Source organism: Nannobrachium achirus (assembly GCF_963921795.1).
Source record: "Nannobrachium achirus genome assembly, chromosome: 2".
NCBI classification, from domain to species: domain Eukaryota; kingdom Metazoa; phylum Chordata; class Actinopteri; order Myctophiformes; family Myctophidae; genus Nannobrachium; species Nannobrachium achirus.
Window position 1 is genome coordinate 36956783 of NC_137811.1, and position 25336 is coordinate 36982118.

Genomic DNA, 25336 nt, shown 5'->3' on the forward strand with positions numbered 1-25336 from the left:
TTGACAATTTGGCCAATGTTTGACCAGAGGTACTAAAAAGGTCTTAAAAGTCCTTAATTTGCCACTTTAGAAATGTGCAGATACCATGTATATGTCAGAGTTAGTTTGAGATTCAGTGAGATTGAGACCAGGAGCGCTCGCTGTGCGGCGCGAGGTGGAGCAAGCGGTGGCTTTGATCCACGGAGCGTCGGCAGCCTCACGATAGGGTCAATAGCGCCTCACCCCACGGAGGTTAGGGTTAGGTGTAGGCATAGTTTTACTTAGGTTAGGGTTAGGTTTAGGCATAGTAAGCTAATGGCAACAGCTAAGCTAGACTACTTTACTAGTAAACAACAGGTCACAGACGAGTGACGTCACCGACTACACACCACACACAGTGAATGGTTGTCACCACCATGTGTTGATTAGTCACTATCAAAGTGAATTAATCAGGTGGTGGTGAACTACAAAACGAGCGCTCCTACCCCAATCTAACTGAGTTACCCAATTTAACTGTAACATATACACTTGTACTGTATGTTGGTCTGTTTACTGTTGAGTGAGAAAACAATGTTAACATTAAGCTAAACATCTGGGGACCCCCCAAAATAATTTGGAGACCCCCCTGGGGGTCCCGACCCATAGGTTGAGAACCACTGCTGTAGAAGATACCACTATCATAACCCAAAAAATGCTTATATCCACCAGCTGACATGATAAATACTAAAACAATCATACATCATTTTATTTTGTGATTTTTTTTCTAAAACAGTGCTAGCTATAGTTCACTATTATTTCCATCTTCACTGTTAGTTCACTATCATTTCACTATTGGGGCATGATTGGCAATTTAAAAAAAGTTTTGAACACAACCAGCAGATGGCGTTAGGTATACATGTTCCCTTCCCTCTATACATCCATGGTAGAAACTGAAAGTCTAGAATTTCAGCCTTTGCAGTTTGTGAACAGATTTCTTTCATAAACAAGGACAAATTATGTTCTTCACAATGCCTGACTGAAGTAATGGATGCACCATAGTGTAGGCGTGTTAACGGTACGCACATTTAATGGTTAGGTAATAGGTAGCCATCAATGTTTAACTAGTTTGAAACTGCACCAGACGGTTGTGAATATCACTGCTCCTAGTAAAGAGAAAAAATTCAGATCTGGCCAGATCAATAACAAATGTCACTGCTGTGCGCTCCAATCCTCCGGAGTCACTTAATGTGTCAGTATGGGAACTCAGTTTTCAAGTGGCCTATGTTCCATTCCATCCTCAAAAAAAGTCTACTCTGTACTGTACAGAAAGTCCTATAACGAAATGATCTGGTATGAACATATACTGTTACCCCTACCATACAGACAGAAATACAAAGTAGTTTCTATAACTTTTGGTTCTTTGGAGGCAGCTAGCAAGGCGCACACATAACACTCACTGGTTCAACTAGTCTTTTAAAAAAGGATTTGTTTATAGTGTTAAGAACTTTGCACAAGAACCTTTAACTATGATTGGTGACAGACCTTCATAGGTGCATTCCGGTTACACAGCTCGTCCACTAAGTGGCCGGTCAGGATGGTCACCATGCCTGCTGTGTCTTCATCTCCGTTGCTCTGGGAGACCGTCAGCTGACGACAGCTGTCCACCATCTTGTAGAGATGCCTGAGAATAAACCACACACTCATTTCATGAGAACTATATTTCTATATATTTCCCATTAAACACATTGCTGTCGATGAAAAAAGAAAGTTATCTGAAAAACGTATGTTGTTATATCAGTGGTTCTCAAACCATATTAACACATCAGGTGCCCACGTGGTGTCTACGCGTCAATCTCTTTGATCTTTACGAGTGCCCAACGACGCGTTTGACGCGTTGTACAGTAAACTATACTGTACTGTAGCTACTGCACTTGGCTACCGCGGTGATGAAACAACTCCATTTCCCAACATGCAGCGCGCAATTACGTCACCCGGACGTGCTGTGTGGCTCGTTGACTTCCTTTTTACCGGCTGCACAAAAGTGCTGTTTTCTCCGGATTCCCTTCCTTTTTTCATTTTTTTCTCAAAACGGCAGCCTCTTCTACATGCCGTAACACAAACACTGTGGCTTAGAAATGATAAAAAACGGTCCTGACTGAAAAAAGATTTTCGCGAAATAAACAGGACATACTCGGATTACATTTACTCTGATTACTTTTCTCGCCAGTACTCTCGCCGGTAGGTAAAATGACGTGTTGCCATGGGCACCAGCAAATTAGACGTCAGAGATCACGTGGGCATCCGATGTGTTAAGGATCCCAGAAGAAAAGATTTGTTAAAAAAGTAAGCTTTAAAAGAACGTATACATTGCCAAAGATTTGCACAGATTTCGTGGGACTCCCTGGTAGCCCCCTACCTAATACCCCTGGTCCCCACTTTAAGAACCAATGTGCTGTATAGCTAAAATCTAAAATGACACAGATGCTTTTTCGGTTTTAACTCATGCACTGCTTATGACTAGTTTGACGAGTTATATGTATGTGTCCACTCTGCTTATGACGAGTTTGAAAAAAAAAAAAAAAAAAAAAAAGGGGGGGTTTTTTATGTTTTTTTTTTGAAAATTTATTTTTGGACCCCATTAAATCTAGTAAACATGATTTCAATCGCGATTTTGCATGTTCCACCCCCATACAACCCCATCTTTCATACAGGGCAGCCATCTTTGCTTACATAACATGTAAAACATAATGGCTATTATCTCAAGAATGCCTGAACGGATTTCCAATCGGATTTTTTTGTTTGAAAGCTGTGAACAAACTACACAAACATGGTGCATGATCTGTGCATGGGCGTGCATGATCTGTGCACTATAAATTACATGTAAGTCTATGGAGACCTATGGCGGGATATCAGTAAAAAATGGCATTAAAAATGGCAGTAGATGAGTTGATGGGTTCATTACATTACACGGTTACACCACAGTTTGAACATGTCGGGACTTACCAGGCTTCCATATCCTGCCGTTTCAGTTTGTCTCTCTCAAAACTCCGCCCTGACTCTTTCTGGCATCGAATGTACCTGCACACAGTGGCAAGTTAAATGTTAATACTAATACAAAATGAGGAACGGTAGGAAAAATGTAAGGTCACATTAAGAAATCCTTGTCATAGTGTACATAAAATGCTATTTTATGTACAAATTACAATTATTGCATGAGTAGAATGCATACCTAAAATGGTAAATGGTGCATTCATATAGCACTTTTATCCAAATTGCTTTAGAATGTGCATTACTTTCACACACACAGATGGCTTAGGAAACCATACAAGCACCAACCTACTCATCGGGAGAAGTCAGGGGTTCAGTGTCGGTCGCTCTACCACTGCCACTCCTACCTCTACCAATGTTACAGTATGTAATCGTCCTCACATGATATGACCGATTATGTCATTTTGACCTTGACGTTTTTGATCTAAAGTTAATTTCTTCAGGGAATCCTATTGATGATTTTCTCACTAAGCGTCATGAAAGTCTGTCTATCCGAACATGGCCTAATGATCCTTCTCATCAAATCTCATGGAGATCCACCCATCTGTTCTCAATTTTTACCTTGATCTTTTTGACCCAAGAGATAATCTCTTTGGGGCAGTCCACTTAACATTCCCACCATGTTCTATGACCATCTGGCCACATCTACTGTAATTCCCCCCAAAACGGATGGAATGGGGCAAAAACATAACACCATTAGGGGTCTACATAGCCCATTGACTACTGTAACAAATCTGACGAATCAAAAACGACACTTACCTATTTCCTTTGCGGAATTCAGACTCGAGAAAGCGAATGCCGTCCCTAGCACCAGGATTTTCCTTCTTCAACATGTCAAGTCCATCAATCACTATGAAACGTGATTAGATAAATTCAGATGTATTCATTTGATGGTAATAATAATAACCAACCCTACTAATTATCTAAAGGAAAGAAAGACAAGCATGTGGCGTGGGAAAGGCAGAATATCCCTATATGAGATGAATTGTGTTCATGCTTGTATTCATGATTGCGTACAGTTATTCATGATTGCGGTCAAACTTGAAGAAGCTGGGTGTCTGCCTGATAGAGGTTTCATCAAATTGACATGTTCATGGCATCGCTTACAATTATGCACAGTTTTATTGATGATTTTGCCTTTATTGTTGACTGTGTACCCAAACTGCTATCATGGTGAAAAGCTGTTATGTCAGAAGCTTACCGGACCTTCTGAGACCTATTGATAAGTTGTTCCTTAGGAAATCCCTAAATTCCTTTTAAAAAGTAACATTATTTAAAACTACCTTTGTATATTTCCCAAGTCGCTCCATTTACACACAACTGTGCTGGTTGTTCTTCTAAAAAGCCTTGAAGCTTCAAATTGATCAAGGGGGATTTGAGTGGAATTTCACTCGAAAACTGACTCTTAACATTTTAATTATGCAAATAATGCAATAACAATTTAGAAATTTGAGTTCTGCGTTTTACAGATAATTTTATCTAACGACACAACAACGCAATGCTAGTGCCTAATTTATTCATCATGCAATGTGTCGCTCAGCAACCACAACGCATTTTGAACAGAATTCCCCCCCTCCACACACACACACACACACACACACACACACACACACACACACACACACACACACACACACACACACACACACACACACACACACACACACACACACACACACACACACACACACACACACACCAGTAGCCATTAGCCAAAGAATAAATCAGGCTTATTACTTTAAAAGTATAATTTCCAGAAGAGAATAAACCCCTTTAAACTAATTACACATTACAGGGTACAGGCATGGTAGGACATGGTGAAGACAGGAGGAGGTACAGGACACAAACCTGTGCGCGGGATGATGATAATGAAGCAGCCACTGCCGGCCAGCTGTCTGATGAGGTTCAGGTGCTGGCAGAGGGCGGCGGTGTCTGGCACCAGGTAGGGCGACATGGACGACTGGGCTTTGGGCTGCTGCAGGCTTCCCTCTAGCTGGGATACCTCCAACTGCATGGAACCAGGAATGGGGAGATAAGAGATTTACTGTAGGATTTATACCAGGGGTCTTCAACAGGGGGTCCTCAGAGTTACTACAGGGGGCCCTCCAAATCTTTGTGTGATAGAAACCTTTTTTTCTCCTTTTTTATATTAACCACTTGAACCCTAACGTCCATATTCTGAGAACTTTAGCCAAAAATAGCAGATCTACAAGCTCACACAACGCCTCGCGCTGCAAGGTGTTGTGAGCTTGTAGACCGGCTATTTTCGGCAAAGAAGTTTGGTTCAGAAGGGAAAAGGTCAAGTTTATTAAGTGTTGACAGTTCAAGTGGTTAAATATCTGAAAACACAAATCGACATGAATACGCTGATGATTGTGCGGTGAAAAGATGAAACTACTGTATATGGAATCTATGAAAAGGTTGTGGGGGTCCCTACTTCATCTCTCTCTCAACTAAGGGGTCCTTGGCCTGAAACCGTTGAAGACCCCTGATTTATACGTGTCCTCCTCCTCCACTGGCAATAGCAGATCTAAAATCTCACAATGTGTCGGGGCGTCTTGTGAGGTTGCAGATAGGCTATTTTCTATATGGCTACTATTTTCTATACACCATCGTGCGATATATTTAGGGTTAGGCACTACACCAAACATGAGATTTAACAACTTTGTGAATGCCATTTGTTTGTACCCATCTAACAATGTTACACTTAATTCAACAGTTCCCAGACAAGACTATATATATATTGTTTTTCATTAGCTCATGACAGATCTAACGTGGATATCAGGGAACACTGTTAACTCATTGAGTGCCAATCCCGAACTAGTTCGGCTTTATTAGCGTATCGTAGAGTGCCGATCCCGAACAAGTTCGGCTTTTAAAAAAAAAAAAAAAAAAAATTTGAAAAAAAATTTTTTGAATTTTTTTTTTTTTTTTTTTTGGACCCCATCAAATCTGGTGAACATGATTTCAATCGCGATTTTGCATGTTCCACCCCCATACAACCCCATCTAACATACAGGGCAGCCATTTTTGTTTACATTACATGTAAAACATAATGGCGATTATCTCAAGAATGCCTGAACGGATTTCCAATCGGATTTTTTTGTTTGAAAGCTGTGAACAAACTGCACAAATCCACTCCAATGCAATCCAGGATTGCATTGGATTTTTTAGAGCTCATTCTTCTCTGTTTTTTTCCCATGCATGAGGTGTGCAAGGTTTAATCATGGCTAAGTTGACGAAAATAAGGCTTCTAAAATGCTTGGTAGCCAATAGCTAACTTCAAGCTAACTTCATCCTCTTCCTGTACATGCACAAAGGAAAGTGTTCAGGCAAGTAGGGCTTGGGCTTGGGCTCCAGGGCTTGGGCATGCATTACCAGCATATCTCTATTATTCTCTGGTCACTGGGCGCCCTCTAGTGGTGATAGGCTGGCACTCAATGAGTTAAGTGGATTATATGAGATACTGTAATAACTACGGTACAAACACTGCACCTGTGGTGGTGATGATGGTACAATGGGGGCAGTGTATCTGAACACCACAGTATGTGCTTAATGTCTGACTCTGACCTGCAGTCGAAGTTGAGCCATGTCCCTCATCAGGCGATTTCGACGAGCCTCCTCCTCAGCCTGGAAAACAAGGAGGGAGACTCCATTGTCAGAGATGACACAACCACTCTCTCACACACACAAGTGTTATAAAAACCTGTATCCAATTTCAAATAAATATAGCTAACCTGTGGCCATGCCTATTTGACCTATTTGTCTGTCACTCACCATGCGGAACTGTGCCTTGGCTTGCTGCACCAGGTTGTCCTGTTCTGATTGGCTGATGCTAGTGAAGATGCCTGCCTCCGGGTTGAAATGCAGCACATTGCCCTGGAGATTGGTGAGGAAGTGGCCAAAACTGCGGATGCAGCACACCCGGACGACACACTGAGAGATGGAGGGGGAAGAAGAGGTTCTAAGCACCAGATACAGTAAACCATTGAATGGAGATTCAAATGAGGGTTAAGAGAAAAGATGACAGAATGAGCGAATAGATCATTGTGTCGGTGATGGCTGTGAGAGCAAAAACGCAATGTTGAAATAAAAAAGTATTTATTTTTCTTTAAAAGCATCGTCATTTGAGTTGACAAATTTGAACACACTTCAGAGTGACATGGTCATGTAACAAAACAGTGGTTTGCCTGGTGAGAAGCAAAGCTATTTTCTAATAGACATTTGTCCAGAGTGCTGCCGTGTAGCGGTGCCCCTTGACACCACAGCTATGACTGCCGCTCTGAGAAATGGGTCTATAGGTTACCTTACAGACCAATCCTAAAACCAAACCGAATGTCTGGCAATGTCTGTCAGGAAATAAGCTTCATCTAGTCTGAGATATTGACAATCTGGCGTGTGTGAGAGGAGAAGAATGTGAGCCGAGTGAGCATGTGTTATAGGGCATTCACGAATAGTGATTTTTAGTATTCGAATTATTCAACCTCAAAGTATTAAAATAGTCGAATATTCGACAGGACTGGCCAAACTGTCAAATATTAAGTAAGCAAGAGGCGATTGTGAAAATAGCCGATCTACATGCTCACAACGCCTCACGTTGCGAGGCGTTGTGAGCATGTAGATCAGCTATTTTCACAATATTTATCTGCGGAACCAAGTCACATTAAATGTAATACCTACAATTCCAAGTGCTTGTCAGGGTTCTTATGACTTCCTATCTAGCCAAGCTTTATAAACCATGAAGAAAATATAAAATAAGCGAATATTCGACTCCGGTGAACAACGTTGAATAGTGACTTTGATATTCGAATATTTGGTGAATGCCCCAATGTGTTATACCTCGTGCAAGGGGCTGATGGTGGGTCTGTGTCGGGTGAAGTCAAAGCGACGGTGTGCCAGGCTGAGGGCGGGCAGGTGGCGCAGCGCCAGGTCCTCGGGCAGCAGCAGACTCTGGACCAGGTTGGGCTGCTCGCACTGATTCAGCAGCTCCGTCACCTCAGAGCTCAAGCCCAGTTCTACAACACATACATGGTGGAGACCTTCAATTATCCATTTTCTTTCCTGCGAAAAGTCTGTTTTTATTTTCATTTCCTTTATTTGTGGTCCTGTTTATATGTCGCAGTGGTACTTTAGTTGTACATCAGTCACTGTCTTTCTTGGCCTCGGTTATGGTTTTCTGCGGATTACAGCGGAAATAACATTTCCTTGGGATTCTTTATAATAAAAGCAATTCTATTGGCGGAAAAGTACTTACATTTATATTTTTCTCACAAGAGGTAGAGAAGGACAACAGAGTAGCCAAAAAGCAGTTAGTATTAATTTTCAAGGTGAACAATATCTAACATGGATAAAGAAAACAATTCAATTTAGTTCGGCATCATTCAGCCCTATCACTGGGTTACACAGAATATGTTTACACATCTCCTATATCGTCGTTGTCGGGTGGAAACCTTGTATGTCCAAAACAGTTCATTTTGGTGTTTATCATTTAAAAAAACAAGTAAAAATAGCAGATATACAAGCGCGATGCGAGGCATTGTGTGCTTTTAGATCTGCTATTTTCACTACCTTTGTGTGACACTCTTGTATGATGAAGCAGGGCTTTACCTTACGAAAAAACATACAAATTTGAAACATGGAGATACGAGGTTTCTGCCTGACAATGACGATATAGGTCTCCCTGTAAAGGTCTACTGGTTACTCACCTGCTTCAAGCATTTTACTGCCATCTGGTAGCAGGTTTAGTAGCACCGAGAGTCGGTTCCACAAGCTCTGAGAACTCTGTAAAGAGGATAATGGACTGGACTTAACCAAGATAAACAAGAATGAAGGTCATTGTTAGATGGACAAGATGTCTGAGACGCCATGCCCTTACCTGTGCACACATTAGAATAATGTCTGTGTTTGTCCTTAGCCAATCGACAAAGACCTTCACAACCCTGATGAGCCCCTGATTGGTCAGGATCTCGAGCTTCTCCGACAGTGTCTTTTCACTGTGTAACGACTGGTTGCTATGTTGGCTACCTTCCGACTCTGAGTCCAAGTCTAGAAATAGAGGTAAATCAGTCATTAGTGAGTGACCAGTTGAAATTAACATTTCAACAAGTGCAGCATAGGCAGCAGGAGCCATTCCAACATTATCCTCTTAATGGTTAAGTACTGTCATTTGACATGTAATGAGTATAGTAGGCTACTAAACGTGTCTTATGTAAGCACCATCACGACACACTGTCATTATGGTACCGGTTAAGTGACATTTTCATTTACGCTGTGATGGGATAATAATGCAGGTATTCCGACAGGGTAGGGGGACATGATAGTGACGGTATGAAATATACCGGCATTCAAAATCGTCTCGTGTTCCCACAGGACGCCAAAATGAAATATACCAGTAAATTGCAGGCACCGTACCATTTTCATTGGTTCCATTGGCAGTACCAGGACCCACGTCGCAGGTCGAGTCTCCAGGAAGAGGAGGTGTCTCTTGGGAGGGGGTGGCGGAGGAGGCGTCGGTGGGGGTCGGGGTGGGGTTGCCTGAGGAAGACGGAGCCGGGGGCCTCAGCAGCACGTTGCTGAAGGTGGGCGCCAGGCGGAAGCAGCGCTTGGCCTGGAAGAGCTGCGAGGACATGGCCTGGAGGTTGCTGCTGATGCTGGGGTCGCTGCAGGCAGGCAGCAGGGGGCCGTTGGTGGTCGGAGGGACGTCACCCTCCCGATCTTCCTCCTCTTTTTCCTTTTCTTCCTCGTCCACGTGCTGGTGCTCCCGCGCCCGACCCTCTGGGTTTTCTGAGCTGTCCGCGTCTTCAATGTCTTCCAAGTCCGAGCGCGACTCCTGGCTGTTCATGTCGGAGTCCGTCTCCACGTCGAAAGCCGTTCCCCCCTCCTCCTCTTCCTCCTCCTCTTCTTCTGACCCGCTGCCCCAGCTGCCCTCCTCGCCCAGTGGCTCCCTCTTGCGCTCCTTGCCGAGGGAGGAGGCGGCGGTGTCGAGTGGCAGTCTGGAAGACGAGGTGCCGCTCGACGAGTCCGCGCGGGCCCTCCTTTCGTCGTCGTCCTCGTCTTCGTCGCTCTCGAAGCCCTCGCTGAGATCGCTCTCGTCCTCCGGGCGGCCGTGCTTGCGGGCGCAGCGGCGCCTGCGGAGTCGGGACAGGCGGCCGTACTTCTTCTTTTGCCTCCGTTTCTCCTCCTCCGTTTTACGCTGCTCGGCCACGTCGCCGTCGCTTTTCTTGGCCCCGCCCCTCCCAGAGGTATCTCCCTCCTTCTCATCATCTTCGTCTTCCTTCTCCAGCGAGCCGTTGTGCAGAGGCCTCTCGTCATGGCCGCCTGTCGCTGGTGGGGCTGACGGGTCCCTTGCCTCCAGTTCGTCTGGGGGGGGGGGGAGGGGACAAAGGTTGTATGCATAGATTAAAGCAGTGTTTCTTCAAATGGGCGTAGGTGTACCCCTAGGGGTACGCGGGGGTACTGCAGGGGGTACAGGAGGAAATGGAAATATGTATTTTACTGTTATGTGTAATGACAAAACATTGACAGTCTTTGTGTGAACCTTCTCATCTGTAAATCACCAAATTACATCAATACCTAGACTAGTATAACTGTTATTGAATAGAAAGCAATGTTTATTTGCCATTATGCCATTTTATTTTGAACATATTGGCATCGGAACTGGACTTTTGATGTACATTTTATAAGCAATATGCTGTAGTCAGGGGAAGGGGGTAATTGGCTTCAGAATTTGGAGAATCAGTGGATTAAAGCAAAATAAAATCTCAAGACTTGAAACTCAACACACTAGCGCCATGTTTCATAAACATTTAGCATAATAATGTTTTGGTAGCAATACAGCCAAACCAGTTGTTGAGTATATAGAGTGGTGCAAATGTCTCTACTCTCTACCTAAAAATGTAAATTTTTATGTAAATATCAAAGTGTTCATGAACTGTATGTGGTAATAATAAATATAATTTTAGAGAACTTTACTTCCTGAACCCATTCCTCCTTTAATACCACTATGCAGTGCACTCTTGACAGATAACGAGATAGAGAAGGGGATAGACTAAGAGAAATGTATTAACCTTCCCTCTCATCAGCTCTTAATCCTAGTGTATTTTAGTACTTCTCTCCATCATGATCATTTTTTGGGGCCACGGCGGTTCAGACTTGCATATTTGCAGCTCAAGTTATTGGTTGATTGAAATATTGTGGCTCCAGGAAGAGAAGTGTATTCTACCACTACAATCATTTGAAGTGGTCCATGTTAAAGAGTATGTTCACTCTGTCCTTAAAAAAAGGTCTATGATTACAAAATCAATGCTCTATACAGCAATGATTCCTATCACAATAGTTTGTTCAATATTAGGGGTCTCCCCGACTTTTTTTCTCCCCCTTTCATTTTCAAGTGGGACACCACTTTCATCCGATCAGACAGAGTCACAGAACCCATTTATTAGCTTCAATTTGATATTGTTCCAGTTCAAAGTTGAGACTAAAACAAACCCTCTTGACCGGAAATCAACTTTAAAGCGAGCTTCGTCGTGATTATGTCCTGTACCCTTGACAGGTTGGAGGATGCCGTGTTTTCAGCAGTAAAATGGCCACAGGCAGCGCTTTTCCCTCCATAACATCCAGACGGTGTGAGCACACCCTAAGCGAGGAGAATGAGATTTCCCTGCTGCCCACCTGCGTTGTCTGTGTGCAGCGGAGGCACCTGGCTCTCTCCTTCCTCCAGCTCAGCCTGCAGGCGGATGTTAACATGGTTGACCAGGTGGGAGAACAGGGCCAGCGTGAACGCTATGGAGGCGCTGTACTGCTTCGAACCTACAGCAAGAAAAGAGTCACACCTCATTAAAATGAAATGAAATGAACAGGGGAAAAAGGCTTTCATTTGAAAAACCTTGTCTGGAGCAGAGCTATTCAATTATACCAGAGTGAGAATTTAAAATGGGGGGAAAAAAAGCAATTGGTCATGTGGGAATGTGTAGAAAAGCACATCTCCCCAATACACGCAAAGCCACTCGCCTTTTCTTTGTACCTGACTCTCACACAAGTTTCACTGGGGGGACGCAGCACATGCAAAGAAACACTATCCAACCCAGGATCTTGGTCCTTCTGAACAGGTGCCCTGACACAACTGGTAGGAGTCGCTAGCGAAGCGACAGAGATCACCCTCCCCACCCAGTGTCCCAGCCTTGAACACAGCCAATTGTGTTATTTGGAACAGAACCAAAGGCACCGGAGGATTCAAACCACAAATCTAGGAATGACTTCATCGGTAGGCAGGCTTGATCATTTCAAATGATTTCTTTTTTTATCCAGGAAATAAAGCCTGTAGTTTCTATTAGTTTGTAATCGTCACCGATGATGACATTGTTAGGCAGTTTTCTGAACCCCACTTCGGGGAGACAGAGTGCCCTCTTATTTCTGGCCCTCTCCAGGGCACCGCCATTGCCTTTTACAGAGGGCGCCATTGAGTTTTTCTCTGCGTGCTGCTTCATTCAACATCTTTTCACTTCCTCCCAAGTAAGGAAGGAACTGGGAATCGTGTGTTGCCAAAGAAACACGCGGCCAGGTCTATGAGAATATGCCCAATAGAAGCAACTAGGCTCAGTTTTACTACTTTACATCAGCTATTTGTAAATAGCAGAAATCAACATAATCTTGTGTGGAGGTCCCTGGTACAACATATTTTCAGATGGGGGTCTGTGACTGGACAAATATATTAATCTGGGGGTCCTTGAAAAAAATCTTTTTTTTTCCCAAGACCCAAATTGCTTATTATAAGCAGACATGAAAACACAGGTTCACCCAGAGCCCAGCATCATTGAGTTTCACTTTCCCAGGTGTTTCGCCGAGCCCAGGTGTTTCACCCTGGATATATAACATCCCTGGGATCAGTGATCACTATAGTGACAATAATCACTATAGTGACAATAATCACTATAGTGACAATAATCACTATAGTGTCAGTAATCACTATAGTGACAATAATCACTATAGTGACAATAATCACTATAGTGTCAGTAATCACTATAGTGACAATAATCACTATAGTGTCAGTAATCACTATAGTGACAGGCACTGCCGTCTTAGCCGGCGGCCCGGAAACTGACCTCCTCTCTTCAGGCTGTGCACCACCATGAGGCAGGTGACCACCATTTTGAAGACCAGGGCGTCTGGTAGGACAGGGCAGGTGCTGTCGGCGTGTTGCTCCTCATCCTCCTCGCTGGGGGAGTGGTGAGCACCACTGGGTGCCGGCAGGGGCAGGTAGAAAAGAACCAGGTTGAAATCCTCCAGCACCGACTGGCACAGAGACGTCAGCTCTGTCTCCATCATGCTACAGGGGAGAGAGAGGAGGGATAGAGCTGAAATTGACGCAACTAGTGACACGAGTTCGAGGTGAACTATTAGGGCCGTCACAAATCATTCAGATTCATTGTCATTCAAATAACTGCAATTTAACGATTTAAATGTGTTTTTGACATCAAACGTTTTGTCACATTTTGTTTGTCTGTTAAGCTTTGTAAACTAAAATTGCACCAGGCATACTACAGGTTAAAATGTTATTAAATATACAATGAAATGACTGACAATGACCTGTACCAATAATCAAAATAAATTATTTAGTAAAACTAAATATTTAATATATACATATTTAATAATTTGATACCCCCCCCCCCCCCCAACAGAAATACTGGAAATACTGTAGCTTATCTACAAGGTCATCATGACACTTGCTCTGCTATTGTCGCATTTTTAAAACACTTTTTTGAATATTTATGAACACGTTTCAACATATGAACAAAAATGATAAAATACAATTATTCTGAAGTTATTCTTGTTTTGAGTCCCTCACAGCACCGAGCTGCAGTCTGCCTATGATCAGCACTTAGCATCGCAGCAGACACATGTTAATTAGTTGATGCATTTCAATTAGTCAGACCAAATCACCCCAAACATTGTCATTTAGCCAGCATTAATACGTAGTCGTTAGCCAAGTAACCCGGGGAGGAGAATAAAGTATGCGTATGTGATGTTATGATTATGGCAACATTCCAGCTGTTGCAAGATGTTAACCCAGGGCAAACACCCCCTGGGGTCAAGAACGGCTGTAGATGAGATTCCCAGAAGTATCTAGGACTAACTGTCTGGGCCTGATTCTTGATGTTGAGGGGGGAGTGGTGCTCTGGCAATCTCACTCTGTTCCCTTTTTCTCTCTTTTTTGAGCAGTGGTCACAACGCTCCTATACGTGGCCGTGTGTGTGGGTCTGTCTGTCTGTCTGTCTGTCTGTCTGTAGCCTGCAGTAACCTTTTCTGACCACACGTTAAGGGAGGGGCGCTGTTGCACACACACACACACACACACACACACACACACACACACACACACACACACACACACACACACACACACACACACACACACACACACACACACACACACACACACACACACACACACACACACACACACACACACACACACCACCGCTCAGTTCACACAAGTGTGATTTTTTTTTTAAATGACTAGTACCTAATGTAATATATCAGTTAGAGAAGCATAATATTCTTTTCAGGGTGCCCTTGGGAGCACCACTGCAAGATGCTGAGCACATGTTTGAGGGTTTTATTGGATTCCTTGACCCAGAGAACATAGAATTGGCTAATTTAATTAAGTTTCTAGCTTGTCTAGAAGCCAAGATGGTGCAAATTAAGAATTTTATGGCAGCCATTATTAACATCCAAAATGGCAGCTAAACTCATGTCTGTGCAAATGCAAACATTGATTTTTGGATTCCCTGTCTTCTCTCTAAAGATTCCAAAGATGTACAGTTTTGCGAACAGTGCAATGGTTCTCAATCTTTTCAGGCCACGATCCCAATTTGTTTTTGCAGGTAGCAGTTATTGGATTTTTCCACACTTCTTTGGGTTTCCACATTTCTTTTTTCTTTAGTCTTTAACTGTTTCTTATTGTTGCTGAAATATGTGAAGAGCCAAAACTAAAGATACAAAAAGACAAAGTCTGATTATTTTTTGGACTTTAAATATGGGTACACACACACACACACACACACACACACACACACACACACACACACACACACACACACACACACACACACACACACACACACACACACACACACACACACACACACACACACACACACACACACACACACACCTACCTGGTGGTCCGCAGACCACCACAAGTTGAAAACCCATGAATTATAGTATGACCTCAAAATAACTCTAGAACACACCACTGACCCGACTGTTAATTATTTATTATACACAGAAAAAAAAGTGATCCCTTACCTGTTCTTGGGCTGTAGTAGACTCTGGAGGTACATGAAGCTTACCAGGAGCCGCTTAATATCTTTAGATCTGAATGGAACATCATTCAATTGAATCTTTATTAGCGGACTCGGGTCCATAGACAGGGTACAAGGAATAGACAATTAATACATAAAAGAAACATAATATTAATAGGATGTAATGGTAAATCTCTCTACTAGCAAAACACTGTTTACATTTCAAAGCATCCCCAAATAACATTCCACACACTCATTTTACATTCTGCTAGGATATTTGTCATGTACACTTACTGCTCGCGCACACACACACACACACACACACACACACACACACACACACACACACACACACACACACACACACACACACACACACACACACACACACACACACACACACACACAAACAGTTTTAGGGCTCTCAACAATATAATAGACTGCTACCCTCACCCCACTACAAACTCCACCCTTTTCTAATTGTAGTATAAGATAAAACACACTCTGGGAGGCACAGGCTTAGATTTGCAGATGGTTGTCCTGCATTTCCGCACAGAGGTCTACTAATAAAATCCTCAGTGTTAGTGTACGGGTCCATTTGGTTCCATTAGTACACAGATATGTACATGAAGAACGAGATGCAGCAGCTCTTTGGATATAAGGACATTATTTCAGGAAAATACTGGTCAGTAAACAAAAAACTACTTCAGAGATGTTTCCCTAACCCTGGAAACAAATCCATTAGAATGGTGAAAGGTTAACAGCCTCCGATTCCCCAGACTGGCTAAGTGAGCCTGATGCCATCAGTGTGCTGGTTATATCAAATACTGAAAAACCTACTACCCATACCTTTGTCGGGAAGGTGACAGTTTTTTCATCTCTTGTTTCTTGACTTGGTGATACATTTTGGCAGCTTTGTCAAAGAGGCGCTTTAGGTTGCCGTAGGCGCCCTCAAAAGGGGTCTCTGATTGGATACTGATGGAAAACAGGACAAACATGAAGGAGCATTAGTTTCTTCATTTATGGGACACACCTGCTTTAATTAACGAACAGGTACTGTCAACATTTATCTAGAAATAGCAAATGTAGAACCCACAATACTATATTCCAAAACATCTCAACATTTATTTATTAGAATTTTATTTAGTACACAATAACCTGATAAAGCCCAACAAGGTTCCATTCCCATTTGTGTTCAATTAAACTGATGTGGGAATTGGTTTTCTGTTTTCCATGTTTACCATTATTAATGCCATACTTGAAACAGGACGTACATACATAGTGCTTTTAATTACAGTATAACTTAATTTCTCACCAGCGTAGGTAGTAGTATGTTGCTTCAACATTGTAGAACTTACTCCCTGCCAGCGTGCCCAGCTGATTAAAAGGCATTCCTGGAGATATAACATTTTAAGGAACACTTTTAAACACAAGTTAATAACAACTGGATTTAAATCTAAACTGCCATCGAAAATTAAGTTAAGTTGTGTTCATAGCATAATCTTTCTATGGTGTTTTGTCAAGTGTTATTGAGATAACAACAAAGCAATACAAATGTTATGTAAGAGCAGAGATTAGTTCCTTCAAATGACACTGCAATATTTCATATTACATTTAAAATTTGCACTACTGATGTATAATTGTGGTGTGAATCTGCGATAACTCATTTATATTCTGACACTAGCCAGTGAGTTCATCGTCAAGTCATCAGGGAAAACACTGCCCTCTTCTGGTAAACAGCAGTAGTTTGTTGAGTCACATGTGATTTCTAATCGTTCAATTCTAATTTATACAATCATATTGTATACTTATAAGACATACAGCACGTAAACAAGCATATACTTTCCATCAACTTCTCCTGGCCTGGTAAAGAGCAATCCTCACAATACACACCATTTTTCCCAGGGGTCCCATTACCGATGCAATGCGTTTTAGGTCACAGTCACTCACCTACATGTGGCGTGACAGACAGTGCCTGGTGGTAGAACCTCTCGGCTAGCTGCTCAGCCTCCACCCCGGCCAATTCATTCTGATAACGGGCTATGAAACGACAAACATTCAAGAGAAAAGCTTGTTAGAATCTCACGAAAACCAATCTGACAAGCGGACTAAAATGGTGGATAAGGATTGGAATGAATGGCGTAGATATTCATTCACACTACAGGTGCTGTGCATGACTTTTGAGCTTAAAGGACAACTTTAGTTTTTTACAACAAGGGTTCATATTTTAGATTGTAATTAAAGAATATAAAAGATGTTAAAATGATTCCATTTACTTCTTGCTATTGTTTTAGAGATTCTTATTTCAGTGTTTGGGGGCATGCGTACAAGTGGCTAAATATGTCATTTTACACAGAATAAGCCCATTCCCAAGATACAACGCAACCTTTCATGGTATGGAGGCTAGGAATGTTATTGTAAATAGCAATCAAGAAACTGCTGGCTTATTGTGTCTAAAAAGACTATTTAGCCACTTGTACGCATGCCCCCATGCGTAGGCATGCCCCACATTTTAGCACGGTAAATGCGATAAAACAATAGAACGAAGCAAATGAAAACATTTTAACACTCACTTTTTCTTTTCTCTAATTACAATCTAAAATATGAACCCTTGTTGTAAAAAAACAAAGTTGTCCTTTAAAGGACCACTTCACCCCTGGGACAACCAGATCTTATTTTATTGTTGTTTGGGACACGATCAACACAATCAGAGTAATTTTTTGTGTTCAATCTGTGTTTTTAGATATTTTAGTATTTCAGCATGCTAGCATCATGTATCATGATATTGCATCATCTAATGCATCATATGATGCAAAATGCATCAAATCCAAAACAAGAAGACAAACTAACTGAGCATTTGATGCACTAGGATTGGCCATGAAATATAAGCAAAACATCCTATACCACTCTGTTGTCTCTTCAGTGCACCAAAACATGCAATAGCCAAGTGGTTTTCAAAGTGGGTTCCAGGGACTCTGTGGGGCCTTTTCCACCAAAAGAACCTTGGTTCAAGAACCAGTGACGTTGTTCAACTTTCTTGGAACCTCGTTTCATTTTGCAAACCGGACGCGAACCGGCTTGCGTTTCCACCAGATTGAACCAGAGGGACCAAGGATTTTATGGTTCCCGTTCCGAACCAACTTTCACAGTTCGGAACCAATTCTGTTCTCTGTGGAAAAGCTCACCTCTGGGTGGGTTCCTTTAGGGGGGCCTAAATTGACCCATACACGTCTGTAACTCTGACAGTGTACAAATGGAACTAAATGAACAGGTTCATTTGGTTCCATTTTTATACTGTCAAGAGTTAAGGGAAGACCTTGACATTTGAGAAGCACTGCAATAGCCCATTTCACCAGTAGTCCAGTACAGTTTCTATTACTTAACAGTTACCAAACTGTTCTAGGCTAACACACACACACACACACACACACACACACACACACACACACACACACACACAGGGTTACAGAGAGATTAGAGGAATTTCATATTACATACATAGATCTCCTAGGTTAACCAAACAGCGATGACAGGCCATCTGCGCCCACTCCATCTCCTTGGGGGTGGCAGTCACTGGTTTCTTTCGACCTGCACGGAAAATGTTTGTTTCTTTGTTAATAAACTGCAGCAACATGCGTCATCATTTGTGTCTGATTAAAAACACTGCTGAATGCAGATGCTTTTACGAGTGTTGTTTATTCAAACATGTACCTGACAGTTATCTGGAGAAACATATGATTGACAACAGAACATGGATATAACTGATAGTGAAACTGAAAGCTCAGTGAAATACAGCTCTGGTTAATTGATTCAATTTTGATTCCCTGATTCTTGATTTGCACACGATTTAGCCAATATATGATAATTTGATTCAGAGGCATACTGAATACTATCCATACGAGATGACATCTTGTGCGCTATTAGAACCTATGTTACATTTACATCAGCTCACCAACAAACTTAAATATGACTAATAGGCCTACTAGTAAGACGCCTCAGGGCGACATGCGTGCCAATTCTTGGCCATCTGGCTAGTGATGTATATCGGACCAGTTACCCATACGGAGACCCCTGCATGATAGTCAACAAGTGATGTCAAAACATGCCCATATATAAATATGGGCATTCCCAGATATGCGCTTAATATTGATGACATCAAGACATGGATCTCCATATATGGGCATAAAACAGACAAGGACGTAATTAATTTGCAAGTGTGACTAGTGATGACATAAGCGATCTCCATATATGGGCATAAAAGGTATACACGAAAGAAGAAGAGTGGTTCCCCTGACATCACAGTGACATCAGAGCATGATGTCAGAGCAAACAGACAAACCCATAGAACCACAGTGTCAGGCGTGACGTACAGACAGAGACAGACAGACAGACAGAGATACACGGACAAGATGTGCTGGTTTTTATAGTAACCTACTGTCCTACGGTCGCAATTATTATTTTTTATCATTGTATGCCTCTTATTCAGAGCTGCATTAATGATTATCTAGCTAATAAGCCCACCACATATCCAGCGAGAAGAATCTTACTCAAAGGATGCTTCAAATGCCGAAGACTGTAAGACGCACCCATCTACCAGTCCATGCACTTCCATCTAGACAACACATTTTAAGGATACCCAAACCAACCGACTTCACTACCCAATGAGCTTGGATAAAGGAATGAGAGTCCAAACAACCCTCAACAGATTTAGGACTGGATATATATGAGTGAACACATGTAGTTATCAATAAATGTACTATAAAAGAATACAATAATGAATATACATCCATTGCCATTGATTATATGAATGAATATACAGTATGTAATCCATCGACAATGAGTATATGCAATACGCATATATAGATATAGATATATGCATGGCCTATATAAACATTCTATGAATAATGAGTATAATTTGTTATCCTACAGACATGGAATTTTATAAACATACCGATTAGCTCTCTCTACCTTCGTGTTGACAGGTACAATTATCCTGCTTCAGAATTGACAGTTTACTCTCTGATAATGAACTGCTATGTGGAGCTTTGAGTTTAGGCCACTTTATTTGGATGGAGCCGTGAATCGTTTAATTACTAGATGCCGTTTTACAGTTTGCCAGCTAATCCAACAATTAGTATATCAATGTCTTTCTCCCTTGAAACCCATAAACCATGATTAACTTTGCTTAATGAAAGTGTGCTCCAGAAAGGTTAACATTCCCACATCATCCACGCTGAATGTGTTTTGTTGGGGAAGGCGCTGAGGGATCTGCCATGTTAAAAGCTGCAAACTGTATGATGGCCAATTTAAAGATTTTACTCAGAGAAAATAAGGACCCTTGTGCACTTACAGAAATTGAAAGATGTTTTAGCACCGACAAGCCACGATCACTGTGGCATTTGCATGCATTTTCCCAGAACAAAAGCATTTTGCAATACAATCATGATTTGAATTGATATTTTGTCGGACTCAATTCCATTGGATTGTGGCCTGTGGAATCAAAACGATCAATCCAGATCGATGGATCATTAAACCCCAACTGATTTGATGTCTCTTTTATTGAGCTGTACTTTAGGACTATATTATGATGGATGACATTGACATTTATAGGATTTGTTAATATGTTATAAATGTCTGGTGTGTTGGGCACATTTTGTGGTGTGAGAGCATAGGTATGCGAGAGAGAGAGAGAGAGAGAGAGAGAGAGAGAAAGAGAGAGAGCGAGAGCGAGAGAGAGCAAAAACAGACACTTTGTACAAATGATTATGCAATACAAATTACAAAATCAGAATGATGTGTATGAGCCATGTCTGGCACTAACCAATGAGCGGGTCTGTGACGTGGGTCCAGTCAATGCAGTCTTGAAGCTCCAGCTGGTAGTGGGACTGGATGTACAGCAGCAGGTGCTGGTAGAAGCCCACACCAGCAATCAGATGGGTCCTGTAGGCACACTCCAGGGCACTGCGACTATGGATGTGCTACAGAGTGCGAGTGTGAGAGACAGAGACAAAGATAAAAAGAATTAGAAGAAAAGGAAAAGGCTGGTTCAAGGATAAAGTACCAACAAAGGGTTAGAATCCGGTGCATCCGGCTTGGCCGAGCGCTGTATATATGAACACAATTGGCTTTGTTCAAGGTAGGGAAGCCAGGTTTGTTGCTAAGTCAAAGACTCCTATGGGCTAGGATACAACACAGCACTGTCCATTATATTGCCACGGGCCACACATTTTTGTATTGAATACAATACAAATGTGTGACAATTAATTATCAAAGTTGCCTCTGCCACGATGCTCTGACCTCTCGTGTGTTCAACAAATCAAACCAAGAGAATTAAAAGGCCATAATTTTCCATATGCCTCATATTGACAAGATAACAAACGTTTCGACTGTCCAGCCTTCATCAGTGTGGGAAGGATTAACTGGTATAAAGACTAACTAGGAAGAAAAAACTAGTAAATGTATATATACGTTTGAAAAAGTAGCACAGGAAAGGGGAACAAATTAACAAATGACGGAAAAATAGAAAAAACTGGAAAACTGCAATATCGTTCAGAAATTAGTAGAAGTCGGGACACCAAAAAAGACAGCAAACAACTGGCTTAATGCCTTAAGAGAGGATAACACTAACCCAAAGAAGCCATCGGTAAATAATATATATGAGCCATAAATTAGTCACCCCAGGAATCCGCGGAGAAAAATTCTTAATTCCGCGGAGAACAATCCTGATTCTGCGGAATTCTGTGGTGAACAATTCTTGATTCCGCGGACATTAAAAAAACAACCTAAAATGACCAGTTATCAAGCTAAAAATGATATAGTTCTAATAATCAAGTAAAACCCTTCATGAAATAGCTACAATTAATTTTAATTAGTGGTTAGAATAATCAAATAATCATTTTTGAGAATATAAATCTAATATTAAATCTATTCTTTTTTTTTATTGTTATTGTTTTTAATAATTACTTTCTGTTGCAAAGACTATATTGTCATGCAAACCCTGCCCATAGTAACCACATTTTAGAGGATAGCCTACCTACTACCTAGTATGGGTGTAATATTTATTTATTCTCTTCCATAGACATAGAGGAACTATAGTTCAGGACACAGTTTCTGTCAGGAACGAATGTGGGACCGGACCAATACAGCGTCAGTGCAACCAGCAGGAGGGAAGCTAAGCTATTCCCCCAGCCTCTGTATGAGGTGGCCACTGGCCAGACTATGTACACATCGTTTTATAATAGTAGTAATGACTACTCCCGCCGCTCTGCTGCCACTCGCGACCGTTATTCTACGGACGTCAGAAAAGTCCGCGAATGGCCGAGAAATCCGCGGGTGGTCCATGTATAGCATGCGTGAGTGCGTCTTTCTCACCATGTGAGGCTTGTGAGCCAATATAAACAGTCAGACGATGTGCCTAGTTCCTAGTCCATTAAAAATCAGCACCATCCGCTCTGGTATCGTCACCACACACACGAGTCACAGCACATGAATGCATGCCACGGCAAACAAAGCCATTTCCGTTTCCGTATCCGGCACGAGGACCGGCTAGGCTGTGAGTCTTGTCCGTCTATATCACCGCGACATCTAGCGGCCAGAATGAAAACTACATGTAAAATGTAATATTCTGCTCCTCGTCTTGTCCTATTCTGCGGACTACTATGATATCCGCGGGAGGCTCTGATATCCGCGGAGGGCTTCGATTTCCGCGAAAAATTCCGTGATCGCAGAATCGCGGATTCCTGGGGGGACTAATAAATGCTTTATTTGAGAGTGAGAACTTATAGGAGCAAAACTATCCTTGTGATGAGAGATGTTATGTTTACAATATTAACCACAGAACCGCTGAATTACAGTTACAGGCAGTTAAGTTAACACAGGCATTTGAAAATGCAACAGCATTTATGGTGTGGAAAATGTTCTTGTCAAATGTTCAAGTTCTTTTCATCTTGTGACAGTGAATTGTTTGTCAGCATAATTACATTGATCCCTTGATCTATGGCAACCTTCTCTAATCCTTTTTCACACTGTGGCGATAAGATTTGGTAAGATATGATTCAGCTCCACAGGTAAAGCATGACACCAGTGTTAGGGGATCCATTTTACCTATGCTGAGAATGTCCATGTTCATACTATAAAATAAAAATTGTATTTATACTTCAAATGTCACTCATCCCTTTGCTTAAAGGAGTGGTGACACCGGCCGAAATTTAACATTATGGTACAGTAGGTCACGTGGTCTTTGTTGAAACGGTTTGGAAAGGGGGTGGAGCTCAAAGTATGCAGTACGGGGGCTCTGTGTTGCTGCCGACACGCCCATACAGCTACTGTAGCTGTATGGGCGTGTCGGCAGCATAATTTGATTGGATAATTTAACATGGGGGTACATGACATCATTAAAAAAAATGCTAATTTGATAGCCATAATTAGCTGTTTTGGCCGTGTCACGCCCCCTTTAACAAAATTATATGAATTCAGCCTAAGGCCATTTTGAATGCTAGGGTCCAAACATTTTGTTTGTTATGATAGATGTATCGTTCGTCTGTCCCACAAAGGAAGTTCAATGTTGTTTTAAGATGTATACAATACAAAATGTCAGCATGCCCATTGGTGCAATGATTATAACCCAATACTAGTCCAAAAAGTGTTAAATCTCCACTTTGGCAAGTGGACAAATTAAGGCATAATTGTGCTTGGACTGTAAGCAGAATTTCTGCATGGTATTGCAGGAAATGCAATTTTTTATTGATTCCAGCAAATTTGGTACTTAGTAGTAGTTGGTAGATTGCCGGCCGCACAGTTTTACGCTATATAATAGCGAGATTAAGCTCGCTACAGCAACGGCAGATGACAACGGTAATCGGAAATGATCCGCGCTCGATAGATAAACCTGCCGTCGCTGCGACCGCCTCTACTACGGCAGAAGGTCCCTTCCCACGTAGCGCCTACTCCGTCTGCTGCGTGTACGCGTCGCCATGGGAACCAAAGCGTTCAGTGAAAGGGGTGGGAACCCGTCGCCGCAGAGGCTTTGCTTAACCATTTTGATCGCTACGGCGATTACGTCATAGCAGCCGTAGTCCGCCTGGCGTTGCCGTATTGAAAACCATCTAGCTTAAACTTGCTATAATAATCAAACAAGGAGAATGCAGGAGTAGTGATTGTGTCAGACAGACCAGCATCTGTGCGTGTGCTCTCTCTCCCCATCTCCAGAGACACACGCTGACATTTATCTCAATATTGTAGTTGTAAGGACAACTTTGTTTTTTTACAACAAGGGTTCATATTTTAGATTTAAAGAGAAGTGTTAAAATGTTTTCATTTACTTCTATCATTTTAGTGATTTTAACAACCTGGGGGCATGCATGCAAAAATAAGCCCATTCCCAAGATAGAGAGCAATATTTCATGGGCAGTTGTGACTTATGGGGGCTAGTGTAAATGGTAACAAGGAAATTGCCGCCTTATTGTGTCTAAAAATACATATTTAGCCACTTGTAAGCATGCCCCCAACCATTGAAATCAAATACTAAAACAATAGAAAGCAGTAAATGAAAAGATTTTAACCTTCATTCTTGCTTTTCTCTAATTACAATCTAAAATATGAACCCTAGTTGTAAAAAAACAAAGTTGTCCTTTAAATACCGGTACACATGCTTCAACAATGCACCAATGTGTTTTTCTTCTTTGATTAATGTACCTTCTTGTTGGTCTTAATGACCTGGATGACCTCATAGTAGACCTTCCTCCAGAGCAGCTCTTCAGCCTTACGGCCATAGTCCACTGGGTGGAGGAACATCAGCTTCACACAGAGCTCCCTCAACCTACACAAAAGACATACAAAACAGGTAGAGTTTAATTATTAGTAGTATTATATGGTGGCTGCCACAGGCTGGTGGAGAAATCACTTCCCCTAGGAAGTGAGAGAGATCTACATCTACATAACTAGCAGACAAGCAGACTTAGCAGAGATCAGCTTTGTTGTTCCCTTCTCACAGATGCATTCTAGATTCTCTATTGTAGACAGATTCTGAA

The 25336-nt window shown here is 42.0% G+C and overlaps 1 protein-coding gene across 1 annotated transcript in view; it reads right to left on the reverse strand.

The window, feature by feature from the left end:
• The window catches only part of smg5 (SMG5 nonsense mediated mRNA decay factor), a 30677-nt gene that overhangs the window by 1769 nt on the left and 3572 nt on the right, over window positions 1-25336 (reverse strand). The window contains exons 3-21 of the mRNA XM_080747166.1: window positions 25002-25125; window positions 21130-21286; window positions 18807-18896; window positions 17259-17348; window positions 16624-16702; window positions 16158-16283; window positions 15313-15381; window positions 13107-13330; window positions 11677-11814; window positions 9418-10365; window positions 8882-9051; window positions 8712-8787; window positions 7846-8021; window positions 6784-6942; window positions 6577-6636; window positions 4855-5014; window positions 3766-3856; window positions 2962-3036; window positions 1501-1639 (exon numbers count right to left, since the gene is read on the reverse strand). Coding sequence (XP_080603292.1) covers window positions 1501-1639; window positions 2962-3036; window positions 3766-3856; window positions 4855-5014; window positions 6577-6636; window positions 6784-6942; window positions 7846-8021; window positions 8712-8787; window positions 8882-9051; window positions 9418-10365; window positions 11677-11814; window positions 13107-13330; window positions 15313-15381; window positions 16158-16283; window positions 16624-16702; window positions 17259-17348; window positions 18807-18896; window positions 21130-21286; window positions 25002-25125 — 3151 coding nt within the window. The remainder of the gene's footprint in view (window positions 1-1500; window positions 1640-2961; window positions 3037-3765; window positions 3857-4854; window positions 5015-6576; window positions 6637-6783; window positions 6943-7845; window positions 8022-8711; window positions 8788-8881; window positions 9052-9417; window positions 10366-11676; window positions 11815-13106; window positions 13331-15312; window positions 15382-16157; window positions 16284-16623; window positions 16703-17258; window positions 17349-18806; window positions 18897-21129; window positions 21287-25001; window positions 25126-25336) is intronic.